This window comes from Cetorhinus maximus, chromosome 1 (assembly GCF_964194155.1).
Source record: "Cetorhinus maximus chromosome 1, sCetMax3.hap1.1, whole genome shotgun sequence".
Lineage (NCBI taxonomy): Eukaryota > Metazoa > Chordata > Chondrichthyes > Lamniformes > Cetorhinidae > Cetorhinus > Cetorhinus maximus.
Genome location: NC_135879.1, coordinates 140,242,272 through 140,259,619, shown reverse-complemented (window position 1 = coordinate 140,259,619; position 17,348 = coordinate 140,242,272). Strand labels below are relative to the sequence as shown.

Genomic DNA, 17,348 nt, shown 5'->3' with positions numbered 1-17,348 from the left:
GCTTAATTCAATCAATCTTTCCTTCTTTATTTCTTTCTGTACTTGATTTGACTCTAATTCACCCTTCTATTTCATCATTCCTCTGTTACTTTCTCAAACCTTGAATCTTATTGGTTAAGGAGGTACACAGTTAATCACATTGTTCATCAAAATCCCTCAACACACGCTTATTAATTCACACTTCCAGCAAGTTATGGTGCAAAGATGTTGAAGTTGAAGGGTGTAGGAAAATGTCTCACGGCACGTGCTGCATGTTGTCCTTGTCCAGCAAGATCTGACCCAGTATTTCAAAAGGCTGAAAGGTATGATCCTAAGCCTTCAAAATGCTGAAAGGAATGAAATGCAATGGCTGTTTGAGCTGCTGAGCCATTGGAAATGTCAGCTGTGGAAGGTGACTAACCTGGTTTTAAGTTGGATACTGTGCAATTCAGCTGAATTCGAATTTGTAGCAAAGCTTTCCTTTTCCTTAGATGATAAAATAATTGCTAGAATTCCTGACAGGATAGCCTGTAAAGGGGCTCCTGAAGGAGCAGGCTTGATGATTCAAATGACCTTTTGTGGCTCAATACTTTTTTGGAGACCTTTGAACTTGCACCAGCCAGCAAAAATGATCATGAGTATAATGCCTATTAAGCAAGTTATTAAAGACCAGAATTGCTTTGTAATTACTTGTATCAATTTAAAGACCATAAGACATGGGAGCAGAAGTAGGCCATTCAGCCCATTGAGTCTGTTCCACCATTCAATGAGATCATGGTGATCTGATAATCCTCAACTCCACTTTCCTGCCTTTTCCCCATAACCCTTAATTCCCTAACTGCTTAAAAATCTGTCTATCTCAGCCTTGGATATACTTAATGACCAGCCTCTACAGCCCTCTGCCATAAAGAATTCCACAGATTGACTACCCTCTGAGAAAATAAATTCCTCCTCATCTCTGTCTTAAATGGGCAACCCCCTTACTCTGAAATTGTGCTCTCTGGTCCTAGACTCTTCCACAAGGGGAAACAATCTCTCAGCATCTACCCTGTCAAGTCTCCTAAGAGTCTTATATGTTTCAATAAGGTCGCCTCTCATTCTTCTAAACTCCAATGAGTACAGGCCCAACCTATTCAACCTCCTCATAAGAAAATCCCTTCATACCCGGGATCAACCTAGTGAACCTTCTCTGGACTGCCTCCAATGCCAGTATATCTTTTCTTAGATAAGGGAACCAAAACTGCTCACAGTATTCTCGGAGTGGTCTAACTAGTGCCATGTATTGTTTTAGCAAGACTTCCCTATTTTTATACTCCATTCCCTTTGAAATAAAGGCAAACATTCCATTTGCCTTCCCTACTACCTACTGAACTTGTATTCTAGCTTTTTGTGATTTATACATGAGGATCCCCAAATCCCTCTGTGCTGCAGCTTTCTGCAGTCTTTCTCAATTTAAATAATATTCAGCTCCTCTATTCTCCCTGCCAAAGTCACATTTTCCCACATTATATTCCATCTGGCAAGTTTTTGCCCACTCACTTAACCTGTCTATATCACTCCGTAGATTCTTTGTGTCATCATCACCGCTTGCCATCCCACCTATTTTTGTGTCATCTGCAAACTTGGTAATAGTACATTCACTTCCCTCATCCAAGCCATTAATATTTATTATAAATAATTGTGGCCCTTGCACTGATCCCTGTGGCACTCCACTAGTTACAGGTTGCTGTCCTGAAAATGCCCCCCTTATCCCAACTCTCCATCTTCTATTCTGCCCTATGAATTCTTGCTCGTGGCTACCTCTGCCAATTTGATTTTCCCAATCTACATAAAGATTAAAGTCACCCATGATTAATGTACTGCCTTTTTTACATGCCCTCATTATCTCCTGATTTATTCTCTGTCCTACAGTATAGCTACTATTAGGGGGCCCATAGACTACTCCCAACAGTGTCTTCTTCCTCTTGTTATTTCTTACCACCATCCAAATGAATTCTACTTCTTCCGATCCAAGGTCATTTCTTGCTATCGTACTTATCCCATCTTGTACTAAAAAGCTACCCCACCACCCTTTCCTTCTTGGCTGTCCTTTCGAAAATATTTAGTTCCCAGCTTTGATCTCCTTGTAACCATGGGCATGATTTTAAGGTTGTCGGGCAGGAGCGGTGGGCAGACCTGGGGTTGGCTGGGAAATGGTCCGCTGCCTGCAATTGGCCCCCGACCACAATTTCACACTGGCTGGCCAATTAATGTCCAGCTAGCCTGAATGGCGACTGAGGAGCTCAACGCTGTCGAGGTGGGGGCAGGAGGAGTGCGAGCGCAAAAACCTGTGCGCGCACGGGGTATTGCAGACTGAAAGCTCCCTGAAAGCAGGGAGCTGCTTCAGGGAGCTGAACAATTTTAAAATCAAAAAGAAAGACTTTTAAAATCTGAAAAAATGTCCTGACATGGGACTCGCTCACAATATCAAACAGAATAAAAATTCTGCCCAAAAATTTATATTTATTTTTTATTTAATTGTGGAAACCTCATCCAGTCCGTGGATGAGGTTTCCTAAGAAATCAAAAGGCTACTTGGCCAATTCATCTGCCTATCATCCATAAGGTTGGATGGGCAACGAAAAATAGCTTTTAACTAATGGATTAATGGCCTTAATAGGCCTCTTAATTGTTGGCTGGCGCGCTGCCAACTCTTGTGCGTGCCCGCCAACTGAAATATAGTGCGAGTGCACGATGATGTTGGGACACTCGCCCGATGTCATCACACGCTATTTTACGCCCGATCGGGTCGGGTGCTTGCCTGCCCACGGTTTTGTAAAATCTTGCCCCTCGTCCCAGTAATGGCTATAAGATCATACCCAGTAATCTCTATTTGTGCCGTTAATTCATTTATTTTGTTCCGAATACTACTTGCATTTAAGTAAAGAGCTATTAATTTTGCCTTTTTACCATTTCTTCCCCCTTTGACCCTAATTGCTGCTTTTAAAAAAATGTCTGTACACTCTGCCCCTTCCTGTCACACTCTAGTTATCATGACCTAAATAGCTGCCCTGCCATATCCTTTTGCTTTGAAAGCCTACATATCCCCTCTTGAGAACCCTCCCTCCCCCCACTTCTGTTTAATTTAAAGCCCTCTCAACAGCATTAAAGTATGTTTAAGCTTATGAAACCATTGGGGTTATCATTTCTGGCTATAAATTTAAAAGGATATTCATTCTGTTGTAAATATTCTGTCAAAAATATTGGTATATCAATAAAAAAAAATTAAGATTTATATAAGCTTAAAAAAAATTAAGATTTATATAAGCTTAACTGAAAAAATCTCTCAATGCCTTCAATGCTAATTAAATACTGCAGAAATTGAATCATTTTTTGAGTTTAACTGAGTAAAACATCACTACTTACTATGTTGTACTACTAGTTGTAAACAAACTCTAGAGCAGCTAGTTCAATGGATTGTTTTTTACTAGAATTCATATTTATGTACTTAATCCAATAAGATTGGCAAAAGAACCTTAGTGTTAGTAATGAGAAAAACTTCAGCAATTGTAGTCATAAAGCTGGTTATATGCTTCTCAAAGCCAGCAGTTTCATAAGTGCTGGATTTGAACCCTTGGTGAATTGGAACAATCTGAATATCTGATATATTTTAAGGCCCTTAAACTGAATGTTTACTGATGATTCAAATTGGCCAAGGTCCAAAAGCTATTTCCTAAAGCCATTATGGATTAAATAAAAAGTTTCATTTGAACTTAAAAACATGTCCCATCTCATGTGACACAGTCACATGAAGGGATATATTTCATTGAATTTTTCTGCCCTTTATTAATTTTTTCATAAAGCACTTCAATCTCCCTCAGGCAGCTCCGTGCCTCAGGGAGATTGAAGCGCTCTTTCTCACGCGTGCGCAAACTGCGCGTTAGGCCCGGCTCTCCCTTCTCCCCCTCGCTCGCACAGGCTCAGCGCTGAGCGCTGCCGCTCGCGATTCACGCAGGGCGGGTCTTAATTGGCCCCCCGCGTTGCGGAGCTGATCATAGGCGGTGATGGCCTCTGCGACCGCCCCCACCCGCTCCCGCCGGGCCCTCCCAATGGATGGAAAATCCTGGCCTTAGGACTGTGATGCAAACCTGCCTCATAGCTCAATACATTTCCATCTAGTTTGTGTCTCATGCTCAGTCCTACAATTTCACCTGTTATCCTTCTTTACCAAGTACTTAATTTAAAATCTTTCCACGCTCCAATTTTTCTTCGTGGAGTGTCGTTAGCGCTTCTGAATCAGTTTTCTGCTCTGATGCCAAAATAATCTTTTCTTCACCTGGAACAGCCACATGTTCTCGCCCTACAGCAACCAATAGAATCTTGGAGTACAGAGGGAGGCCGTTTGATTTGTCATGCATGTGCCGACATTTGAAAGATCTGTCCAATTTCTGTCCAAGATCTGATTGTTTCTACTTAAATAATGTGCAGGGTTACCGGGTAAAGGCAAGAGACTGGCACTAAGTTAAAATGCTCAGAGAGCTGGTGCAGACGTGATGGACTGAGTGGCCTCCTTCCATACTGTAACAATTCTGTGATTCTGTGAATTTAGCCCCACACGCCAGGTTTCTACCCATAACTCTGCAAATTAGTTCTCTTCAGGAATAGTCCAATTGCCTTTTGAAAGTATCTATGAAATCTGATTCCTTTCAGGTTGCGCATCCCAGATCTTAACAACCCTCTGTGGAAAAAAAAAATTCTTTTCATTTTCTGCCTAGTTCTTTTGCCAACTACTTTAAATCTATGACTTTTGGCTACAGATCCACATGCCAAAGAAAACACTTTCTCCATACTTGCTCTATCAACCTCTCATGATTTTGAATATCTAAATTAGATCTCTCCATAGTCGTCTCTGCTCTAAAGAGAGCAGTCTAAACTTCTCAATTTCTCCAATGGAAGCCCCTCATCCCTGGTGTCATCCTGGTAATCCTCATCCAAACTTTGTCATCCCTCCTAAAGTGTGGTGCCCAGTAATGTAAAACAGTATGCCAACTGAGGCTTAACTTATCATTTGTAAATGATTACTTTCTTGTTTTCGTAATCAATGCCCCTATTTACAAAACTAAGAATCCTGTGCTCTTTCTTAATTGCCTTATCAACTTGCTCTGACATCTTCAAAGATTTGTGAATCAGCACCCTCAGGTCCCTCTTCCTCAAAATAGTAGATTTACATTTAAATTATACTGCCGTCCGTGTTGTTTCTCCCAAAGTGCATCACTTTGCACTTGATCCAGATTAAATTCTATGTCCTCCTGAAGTTTTGCTGCTATCTGTTTACTATTTACTATGTTACAACATAATTTTTCTGCACAAACGTAAACTCCATACAGTGAACAATACCTACCAATTTCAATATCATGAACATAATAATAAGTTCCTCTACTTGTTATTGTATGCCAGCTTCACATGCGAATGATAACATCCGCAAATTCTGTTAACAAAGTTGAGAACCCAGGTTTTCGATGTTTGGCTTGTCTTCTTTATTTAACTTCTTAAAAATATATTTTTTGCACACTTTTATGTGCAAAACTTTCGAGTCTCCATTCTCAAATGTGATCCTTGCAGTTGGTATTTTTTTTAAAAAATGAAAAATTTAACTCCTGTCTATATTGTCCATCTATCCCTTGCAGGTGCCTGTAACAATGTAACTTACAGCCTATGTGAAATGCTGCCCTATAATCAGACTACTGTGCCATCCTATCTTTCAAACTTCAGCATCGCGGACATGGAAATGCTCATCCGTTTCTTCAGTCAGCTTAACCTCCTGCGCTGCTATCAACATATCATGCTCTTTGGCTGCAGCCTTGCTCTTCCTGAGTGTATCAACAACACTGAGAGGTAGGTGAGCAGGAAAACCACTGATTTTCGATTTGTGCAGATTGAGAGGTATCCTGCCTGAGTTATTGAGGGTATCTGTCAGCTTGATAATAACACTATGTAATATTATTTGTACAAATGCTTAACGTTTAGTATCAAATTTCCTTCCTTGCTAGTTTAATAGGGGCATGTAAAATAAATAGGTCAATGCTTTCATTAAAATAAGGGAGTAATTTGAAATGAACACACTAGTTAATTGTGTGAAAATACTACACAACATACGGTAAAATTTTTAGCTTTGCTGGTGGGCACGTGCCCGACCCACTCGAACGTGAAATGACGTGCATTGATGTTGGCTGAGTGTGAGGACTTCAACGCGCAGTTGCGCGATAGTTGTGTTGGCGGGCACACGCCAGAGCCGGCAGTGCGCCTGCTGACAATTAAAAGGCCTGTTAAGGCCATTAAGTTAACAATTAATGTAAATTTTTCACTGCCCATCCAACCTAATGGTGAAAAGGCCAAGCGGCCTTTGCATTTTTTTTAGAAACCTCATCCACGGGCGGGATGAGGCTTCCAAAAGCAAATAAAAATAAAATAAAAACTTAATTGTTTTCATTAAAAACACGTCCCTGCTCATGTGACAGAGTCACATGAGGGGACATGTTTTATTACATTTTTATGTTCTTTATTTTTTCTAAATATTTCTTCATCTCCCTGAGGCAGCTCCGTGCTCAGTCGCACGCATGCGCAAAGTTTGCTCAGCTCACTCATCCTCCCCCCCACCCCCCCACCCCCACCACCACCACCACCACCACCACCCCACCCCCCCAACACCGCACAGGCAGCGCTCAGCGCTGCTGCTTGCATATGACGCTGGGCGGGCCTTATTTGGCCTGCCAGTGTGAAATCATGGTGTGATGCCGATCGCAGGCGAGGGTCGGCTTCCCAACCACTCCTGCCCTCTCTTGCCGATCCGGCATGCCAAGGGCAAAATTCTGCCCATAATTTCCAAATTATCTGAACGTTCACTGACAATTATTGATTTGGGGGAAAACGTCAAGCCCTGAGCGTTGGTTTATGTTATATAAATAAAATCATTAATGCACGCAGTAAGGAAAGGTCATTGCTCATTGAATCATTACATGATCTGCTCTCAGATTGTTGTTCATACTGCTGTGTGAGGCTGCTAGTAGTGTGTAGCATTGGCAGTTTTCCAGTTTCCCTTTCACCTTCACCCTTGTCCAAGTCAGGACAGCCACCTGGCCTCAACTGAACACTGTTTCTTCATACAACAAGATTATTGTGTATAAATTGAATGTAAATTCAGTAGTGATTGGTTGTCCAAAGTGTTAATCATTTAACATCTCTGGCAAGTTTTTATCCCTCTTGGCTAACAGATCATCTTAAATTGGATAAGAGTTTTCTTTTTGGAGTTTTATCCACTTAATCAGTTATTTAGAAAATCTCCTGTAAACATGACTTTAGTGACTGCACTTTGAACCTAATTACCCTGTTCATTCTCTCTAGGCTCCAGGCAAGCTGGAAAGACCCCAATAATCAGCAGTTTTGCACTCTGTATTTTTGATAAATTTAAAATGAAATTATGTTCCTCCTTAAGTTTCATTGGATCTTCATGATATATTTTACTTGTGAAGCAATGGCAATGCTGCAGTTCTGCCGAAGGGCCATGGAGGCTCGAAACGTTGACTGATTTCTTCTCTGCCGATGCTGCCAGACTTGCTGAGTTTTTCCAGGTAATTCTGTTTTTGTTTTGTTTCCTGACAAGCCATGTTTATTATGGAAAGACTTTGAGAGGCCTTGCCTGTGGGAATGGGGCATGAGAGGGTTAAGATTAGGTCATATTTGCTACAGACAGACAGGATGGTGTAGGAAGATTACTTTAAATTCAAACACTGACCTGATGACATTGTTGATGACACAATTGACATTGATGATATTGTTAATGACATTGTCAGTGTCACAATGTGATTTAATGTTGAGTCAGTGGATTGCCTGTGTGGTGTAAGACTTGGCAGCTTGGGAGAGACGGTGGTGTAGTGGTAATGTCACTGGGTTAGTAATCCAGAGGCCTGGTCTAATGCTTTGGGGGTCATGAGTTCACATCCCACTATGGCAGATGGTGGAATTAATAAAACCTGGAATTGAAAGCTAGTCTTAGTATGGTGACTATGAAACTATCATCAATTGTTATAAAAACCCATCTAGTTTGCTAATGCCCTTTAGGGAAGAAAATCTGCCACCCTTACCTGGTCTGGCCTAAATGTGACTCCAGACCCACTCTTAAATGCCCTCTGTAATGGCCTAGCAAGCCACTCAGTTCAAGGGCAATTAGGGATGGACAACAAATGTTGGCCTTGTCAATGACACCCACATCCCATGAAAGAATAAAAAAAAGCTGAACCACAGCAGGAAGTGCTTGCCAGAAGAGGCCAAGGTAAGTTTTATAGAATTACTTCAATGGGGTTTCCTTGTGGCCCAGGAGGAACAGAAGTACTCTCCCGATTGTAGAGAGCACAGCAGGTTTGTACTCCATGGAACCACTATCATTCCCTGGATGGCAACTCAGAAATCCTAGTAATCTGTTGAAGGACATATTGATGGACTGTTGTGAGACCCTGAACACCCCTTAAAGCATTGGTATGCAGCAATTATGGCAGCAGTATGAAGTTGCATGGCAGAAAGCTGATCTTGCAGGAGGGCTGCCTGAGTTTCCATTGCAGCACCCAGACACATTGAGTGGCTTCTGCTTGTGCTGCAATGGAAGCTGAGACATCAACCATTAGATGCTGCAACATGGTTGAGTCTACAAGTGTGCTTCTGGAGTAGGCCACTGCTTCCATGCTGGGAAGGATGGGCTCCAAGCTTTGAGCAATGCCCTGTTCCAAGTTAATGGTGGTCTCCTCCATGCTCCTTAACAGCAAGTTTCTGGCAGGTCTGTCAGTGTACCAAGCATTTCATTCTACACACTCATTCTGTAGCCTGCCCCAACAAAATGCTCACCTGAGACCTCTACAGCAGAACTCATGTGCATCCTCACCCTTCAGCAAGCTGGCACCTGTGCTACCTTGGCAGCTGCCTCCAGTTGTCTACCACCTTGTCCTGCTATAGAGAGAGAGAAGTGTATGGTGCAATGTTTTGGGGGCATTTCACTCTTATGGTTGAATAGCTGGCATTGATGGATACTGTTGGTAAATGAGTGAAGGGTTTGTGGTGCATTGAGCAGTCTGTGAGGCCAGTGATACAGTTGATAGAATATGGCATTTGAAAATGAATTCACTGCCTTGACCAATCGTATGAAGTTATTGAACTTTTTGCAGCACTGCATCCAGGTCATCGAGGCTTGATTCCAGGCATTGATCATCACAGCTATTTGATCCCACTGCCTTCTGAGCATTTGACTGAAATGCCTCCGGTGGATACAGCACTTCTCTCCTCCTTTCCATCTCCTCCAAGGCATTCAATGCATTGTCTATCTGAGAACACTGAGCCTGCTGTCTCAAATGTTGTTTTCTATGTCAGAGTGACTTGTACCAGGACTTCACCTGCTGCAGCCACAATGTACCTCCCCTGTAAGAGATGCAGGCCAGCTCTGAGCTAACCTCTCACGATCTTGGGGCCCCCAGCTGAGGTGTGCAGCCACTCAGCAGCGGGTTTAGCACTGGCTGTATGCAGCAATCATGATAATGAGCAAGCAGCATGATATTGGCATGCTACTTGCATCAAATTGAATGGAGGCTGGGTAATCATGCATTGTGAGCTTCACACCTGTTTTCAGGGGCTGTCTAATTTACTCCCTACTGAACCTTATTGGCACTATGTGCAATTGTCAACCAGATACTTGCCCTTGTTACCCTTTGCTTGCCTAACAACCAGCCATTTACCAATCTATTTTAATACATTTCCATGTATCACATGGGGCTTAGACCTTGGCCTTGATTTTTGTGGAGTTGTGGAGACTTCATGGCTTATCCAAAATGGCTCCTGAAATCCAGATCCAATAGGCCCGCCCCATTTCCAACTGATCCTATTTTCAGCTATGGGGGAACAGGAGCGGATGTGACTCACAATGGGGGAAACCTGAACTCAGCTTGGACACTTGAACTCATTGCTGAGTTCAAACAGACTGCAATTTTGTTGGAGCAAGGGCCTTACCGCGCAGTGTGTAACTAATGTTTTTTTTAGAGTAGATGCAAGTTCTCGTAAAGGGCAGCTAGGGTCTGTTGAATTGTCAAGTTATTTAAAGCCCATGCTCTTTAAATCTTGAAGAAAAAACAGCCTACTTGTGTCCTCAAGTTGAAAAAAATCTGTGCTTGCAATTTCAACAGCTGTTTGTTGACATAACCTTAGGGCTATCATTACAGTACTATTATTGCTTGACTGCTTGGACAATCTATCATTGTCACAGTGGGGGGGCTGTAAGCTCACAGTTTGATTGGCAGCTCCAAGAGATTATTAAAGGATTAGCTGTCTTTTATGTATTTATTATTACGATTTTTTGTCTTTATATTGGATTAAGTACTTGAGCTGATTTAAATGTATTGATTGGGCTTTTATGAATAAGGGTTTTTTATATAGTTAAGTTTGCAATAGATACTTAAAACTTTATTTTATTCCATCTCAGCATAGCCCCTGGGGTCTGCCCATGGCGGATGATGCATGAGTTGCCATGGAGGATGTGGGGGTGGGGGACATGGATTGTCATGAATTGGCACTAAGATGGCATATGAGATATAAAGGCCATGGGGAAGAGTGGGGGTCATGAGTTGGCATGAATTGGCACTGGACTGGTGTAGATTGGCACTAAGTTGGCATAGAGACAATAAGGGGCCATCAGGATGAGTTGGGGCATGGAGTTTTGAAGGGCCATTGAGGGTTGATGGAGGGGCCTGGTTTGGCATGGAGGATATGAAGGGCCATTGGGAGTTAATGGGGAGGCATGAGTTGTCATGGAGCGCAAGAGGGGCCATTGGGGTGGGTGGAGGGTCCAGGGTTGGCATGCAGGGTATGGGGGACATTTGGAATGAGTGAGAAGGCATATGAACATACAAATTAAGAGCAGGAGTAGGCCATTTGAACCCTTGGGCCTGTTCCACCATTTGTTAGGATCATGGCTGGGATAACTGGAGGGCATAGGGGCCATTGGGGGTGGTGGGGAGGAAGGGTTGGCATGATTTGGGATGGATGAGGCATGGGGAATGGGTGGACAGGTGATGTGGTCTAAGTGGTGAGGGCTAGAGGATCACCTCATCTGGGACGAAGTTCCAGAGAACTGAGGCGGGCCTTTTAAACTTGGCAGCCCCTGTGGCTGCCTCTGACCTGCTTCCAGGGGTGGTGGGCCCGACTCCAGTATGCACCCATCCTACAGGCACTTTTTCCTGAGGAGCATGTGACGAGCCGGAAAACATCCTGACCCTGCACACCTGCCTGAGGAGCGGAAATCCTGGCATTTATGTAATAGTCCATTATGTGGGGCAGTGTCAAATACCTACCCAAAATTCTAGTAGATCATACTTATTAAGTCTTTCATTTCCTCAAAGAGATTTAATAAGTTAGTTGAGCACCACCACCCACTGCCAAACCACACTTATTATCTTGGATTAGCTCATGCCCCTCAAGATTTCCCCTTTATATTATCCTTCGTGATACTTAAGAACAGTGGAAGTAAAGATTGCAGGCCTATAATTTGATGGTTCATCCCATGCCCATTTTCTTTTGGAATATAGTTCATCTGTTGCCCATTTTTCTGAATTTGCTATTTTGCACTACTCTAGCTATGACCTCTTCCAGTGAATTCTGAAAAATATCCGCAAGATGACTTGTAAGTCATCCAGGAAATCCTCCTCTAGTAAGGTGAATAATTAAGATCCTAGTGTACAATTATATGCCTTTTAGGACAGAAAGGAATATTGGTATTGTTAAAGCATTCATAGCAAATTTCTTTACATACTATTTTAACAGAGGTATTAATGTGTTCATGTTAAATTGATTGGCATCTCTTAAAATATTGGAGAAAGGAATTCAGCCCAAGTGCATTAAACGTTTATATCACTCTACTGTCTGTAACTTCTATTTTATTGATTCAAGCATTATGGCTAGAATTTTTGCCCTTGTCGGGTGGGCTTGGCGGGGGCGAGTGGGGGCAGTTGGGAAGCTGACTGCCGCCCACGATCGGGGCCTGATCACAATTTCCCGCTGGCGGGCCAATTAAGGCATGTGAATTGCACGCTGCAGTGCTCAGTGCTGCCTGTGTTTGGGGGGTGAGGGTGGGGGGAGGAGGGTGAGGGTGCAGGTTCGTGCATGCGTGTGGGAAAAGCTCCCTGAAGCACAGAGCTGCCTCAGTGAGATGAAGATTTTTGAAAATTAAAAATAAAGAATTTTAAAATGTTAAAGAATATGCCCCTTCGTGTGACTCTGTGAGCAGGGACATGTTATGATGTTAACATTTTAATTAAATTTTTACTTGCTGTTGGAAACCTCATCCTGCCTATGGATGACGTTTCTGAAAAAAATCCAAAGGCACTTGGCCTTTTTGCCTGCCTGCCAACTGAAAGGTTCGATGGGCAGCAAAAAACTTAATTCAGTTATATCTTCAATGGCCTTAATAGGCATGCTAATTGTTGGTGGGCACGCTGCCAACGCCCACGCACACCCGCCGACTGAAATATCGTGCAAGTGTGTGATGATGTCGAGAAGCTCGCCCGATGTCATCGCGTGTCGTTTTACACTGGTTCAGGTTGGGTGTGCGCCTGCCCGACGAGTGCAATATTCCGGCCTATGAATTATACTTATGTTTTAAAGCAAATAGTTGTGTGTATATTTTTTCTTTTCATGAATAATCATGAAACTTGCCTTCATATTGTAGAAATTAATGAACCCAACCAACATAGTGTATGCACAATATGCATTCGTTGATGAGAGTGGGGGAAAATCCCACCAACTTGTACTGCACTCAAACAGCATAGCGGTGTGTGATTGATCAACCCAACTAAGAATGGACCATCGAGTATATCAGGAGAAGCAGATGAAAGAAATGACATTATGGGCAGGATTTCCCCCCCGTTGGGGGCGAAGTTGAATGGCGGGCACGCACAGGCGCGCCTCCAATCAGCGCCCCCGATTGGGGGCGTGGCACCATTTTACGTGGGCAGGCCAATTAAGCCCGCCCAGCGCGACGTCCACACAGAAGCATACGCACACAACAGCGCACTCATCTCCCTGAGGCTAAGTGCTGCCTCAGAGATCAGCTGTTCTGTGACAAAAATTAAAAATAGTAGAAAAAAAAAATTCCTGACATGCCCCTTCATGTGACACTGTCACATGAGTTGGGACATGTCCATAATTTTTACAAAAACTTTAATAAAATTTTTTAAAACCTACATGAAACCTCACCCTTTTGTGGATGAGGTTTCATGCTTTTTCTAATTCCCGCTGGGGCTCCTGGCCTGCCCACCAACCTTAAGGTTGGACGGGCAGGTCCATTAATTAGCTAAGTGACTCTGTCAATGGCTTCAATTGGCCATTGACAGGTCGCCGGGCGCACAGCTAATTTCGCTGCACCCCCGCCTGCCAGAAAATTTAAATGGCGCGCGGTGACATCGGGAGTTCTGCCTGATGTCACCGCGCGTCATTTTACACGTCAGCGAGTGGGGCCCGCCTCCCGCTCCCCGACGGGAAAATCCTGCCCTATAAGATTGTGAAATGAATGAATATAAAGTACATTAATCTGTCCTTTTATCTGACATCGAAGGGATATATAGGAACAAAGGGCATATATAAGTAACGCTTTTATCTTTGATCTGTTAACAAAACCAATGTAAGAAAGGAGGTCTCATCATATGAGACTGGTCATGTCAATTCACAGAGGGAATAAAGGGTATTGGTCTTGTAAAGGTTGATGTGATGTATGAACCACCTACGATGTACCATATTAATTCACATGTTGTATGATTTGTGAAATACAACAGAATTTAAGCTGGCAATTCTCCTTTTCTGTGTGTCTCCATTTAAAATGGGAGCAAGAGAAGCACAGAACCACAGGCATTCTTAACTTATGCTCGTTTGTTATTTTGCAGTGATTGCAGTATATTTTTAGTATTTTTAGAATTTCTTTCCATATTATTAACATATTTTAATGCTTTTAAAAAGTAAATTAGAGGTCCAATTATTTGTAATTCCTTAAGTAACAATTAAGTTTGTTATTAAAGCATCTTAAATGCAATACTTTATGGTTTAATTGGTACCAGATAAAAGAATAAAGAAATAAATTTCTGCAGGCCCTAGACCACTTCTGCAGATTTTTGATAAACTACCTGCCAATGACCAAGGACAACTGCCTCCACTTGCTTTAGGGTGGAGCTCCATGAACCACATGAGTGACACCTGTGCCAATTTATAACCACTGCTAGTGCTTGATCTTTTTCTGATCTCACCCCTTCAGGCATAAACCTTGCTGGGGTGGCCGGTTTTCTTGGGCAACAGCACAGCCTGGATGTTGGGCAGGACCCCACCCTGGACAATGGTGACCCCTCCCAGCAGCTTGTTGAACTCCTCGTTGTTGCGGATGGCGAGCTGCAGGTGGTGGGGGATGAGGCGGGCCTTCTTGTTGTCCCCGGGCCCCATTGCTAGCCAGCTTGAGGATCTTAGCCATCAGGTACTCGAGGATGGCAGTCAGGTAGACGTGGGCTCTGGCCCCGACACACTCGGCATAGTGGATGCGGCATAGCCGCTGGATACAGTCGAAGGGGAACTGGAGACCGGCTCTCGAAAAACGAGTCCTGGCCTTGGCGCGCCCTTAGACATGGTCACCATTACCTGGAACCTTTATGCCCAGTTTACAAAATTAAGCTTGGTACTGCTTCTTGTCAGCCATGGTTCTCTATGATTTTTTTTGAAGAGCTTGCTAGTAGTTCTCAACAAAGTAACCTTCCTCACAGTCCTTCATTCAAAAGCTGTAAAAGTGGTGGTCAGTTCAGCTGAGCTCTACCTTTAGTCCATTGATTGTATTTCATGCCTCTTTATTAATGTCCTGCTTTACTCCATCATTTTCTCACACTGGTCCCACCTTCCTCCCATCATGCAGCCTTTGCAAAGCCTACAAACTTGTATGAATTATTTTTGAGGCTTCTGAAAAGGCTCTGGCATTGTAATATGTAGCCACCTTACCTATGTTGTGGTTGTATCTGTTTCTGTTTGAGCAGTAACCTTTCAATTGCTGCTTGCATTTAATATTCACCATCTGACAGACCAGCTTTTTACTCTGCCAGTACAAAGTTTGGGCCCCTTGGAGTGGTCTAGGTGGCTTTTGGCCAGGATCATTGAATTAGCCTTAATAACATTTCCTATTTAGATGTGCCACTGGATTGTGGATGGTGCATAAAAGCCTCATGAAATGTAAGGTCAAAAGCTAATTGGAAATTAATCAAGGCAGTGCTAGTGGGGTTCTCTTGAGAATTATGGCATTCTGTGATCTTGTATGAATCTAAAATCTGTCTTAAAAGTTTCATCATATCAAAATATTGTCTGTTCCTTCCAATGTAATATGATTCTCCAAAAGAATCGCCATATGAGTCACTGATATCAACAAGCTTCCTAGTAAATTTTTGGGGTTATTAGGATCTCCCATCTTGTGAAATGGAATCACACTGTGCTCTGGAAATACAGCTCTCAGTCTCAATATATAGTCTCAAACAGCTTATTCACCAGCCTTGGATGAAGGGCTCCAATGCTAGTTTGTAGTTCCTAACCACTGCACTTCAAGACCATTGTGATAGCTCCCCTCTCACTTGGAGCAGCTTTTGGGAACATACATGTCAGCTTAGGTGGTGTAATGTAGTGCGGAATCTTGTGAAGCTCCCAGGAGTGGGATTTGAGGTGGGCAGGGCATTTAATTGTATGGGAAGCCAAAAGTCAGCCTTTTGACAATGGGATGAAATATGGAATTATATTGGTGGCAGATTGACATGGATTGAGCTTCCCGACATTAAGCATCAGGAACCTCTTTTTAATTTGCATGTCATGCATGCTCATTAAAAGGCAATCTTGCCAAAATTAATTCTACCTTGCCAAATAATGAATTAGTGAACGAGAAAAATGTGCCTTAGCTTCTTGGCTGCTTAAATGTGGCGTGCGTGCAGCAGGCAAGGTAGTTTTCCTGGTAGAGTTGCAGTAAGTTGGAGCTACTGGAGAGGAGGTATTGATGATTGAGATCGGGCGACGGCAGTCCAAGGGGAATAGAGCATCACTGAGGGAAGGAGAGAGCTGGCAGCTCTATGAAGTCTCGTGGGGGTCAGAGGGAGGAAGCTGGACTTTGCAGGGAAGGTCAAATGTCTACAGGCAGCAGATCAGTGGCTTGTTATGGCCAGGTGAGGAGGGGTTGGATGGCTTCCCTCTTTTCCCACTCCTTGTTTGACTGCAGCAGGGTTTTTAAAAAAGGATGTGCTTACCAATTCAATGAGTGCTTAACCGTCTATGTGCTGTGACTGTGAAAGACACACACAACCAGGCTCCCTTAAGTCTTTAAAAAAGAAAAGAGAATAATATTTGTTGTACATAAGCCGGTCTAAGTAAAATAACATAAAAAGCTACACACACACAAATAGATTAGAGTGGGAAGATAAATTAAGCAATTTAAAGTCCAGTAAGGTTGAAGGGGTATATAGATCCTGAAGGTTAGTGACGTAGCTGGCTTCAGGCTGAATGCGGTGGCCCTGCTCGTTCGACGTCAAGGCAGTGAAGATGTTGATGGTTGGTTTATCTCTTCTTCTAAAGATAGCAGCTGTTAGGTTGATTTGTTGCTCTCTGCCTGCGACATATGGATAGTCAAACAGCATGCATGGCTCAAAACTTGCAAGTTGCAAAGAGGAAGAAAGAGAGGGAACCCACTCAGGGTCTTGATTCTTCAGCATCTCATTTGCTTGTGTACTGGTCTGCAGAAAAAACATGCTTAAACACACAAAGGGTTAGCTGGCTTGTCACATGATTCTGTCTCCACCTGCCCAATGGCCCAAATATGGTCATGGCTGGTAGACTCCAGTTGCCTGCCTTACCTGATTAGGTTATGCCTGGGCACATTCTTTTCTTAGCCAGAGCCCCATTGCCCAAGTGATTGGGCACCTGCCAGTAGCAGGAACTGTGGTGGGCGAGGGTGCTTAATTTGGCAGAAGGCAAAAAATCTGTTTTCCGACAGTGGGATATGCTATTGGAATTTTGTTCTCCCGACTTTCAAGTGGGTTAAAGGTGGGTTGAGCTTCCCAATGAGCATTGGGAACCCCATCAGCATGCATTAGCACCTCATGCATGCTAATTAAAAGGCCACCTCACCAGAATTAAGCTCACTCTGCAAATTAAGTTCCCTGCCAACAAGAATTTAGATTGTTCAGTTTTACGATTATGTACAAGTGCCGTGTACCTGGCAAGCTTCATCTCTTCCACAACTTTGAGGTCAGTAGATGTTGCTTTCTCCTTCCTGGGGACCTCGCATAACATCACTTGAGCTCT

At 43.2% G+C, this 17,348-nt stretch overlaps 1 protein-coding gene across 7 annotated transcripts in view; it reads left to right on the top strand.

Moving 5' to 3' along the window:
* Positions 1 to 17,348, top strand: part of corin (corin, serine peptidase) — a 304,894-nt gene that overhangs the window by 53,301 nt on the left and 234,245 nt on the right. For all 7 annotated transcript variants that reach the window (XM_078547397.1, XM_078547388.1, XM_078547378.1 and 4 more), the window contains exon 4: positions 5,645 to 5,852. In XM_078547397.1, coding sequence (XP_078403523.1) covers positions 5,645 to 5,852 — 208 coding nt within the window. The remainder of the gene's footprint in view (positions 1 to 5,644; positions 5,853 to 17,348) is intronic.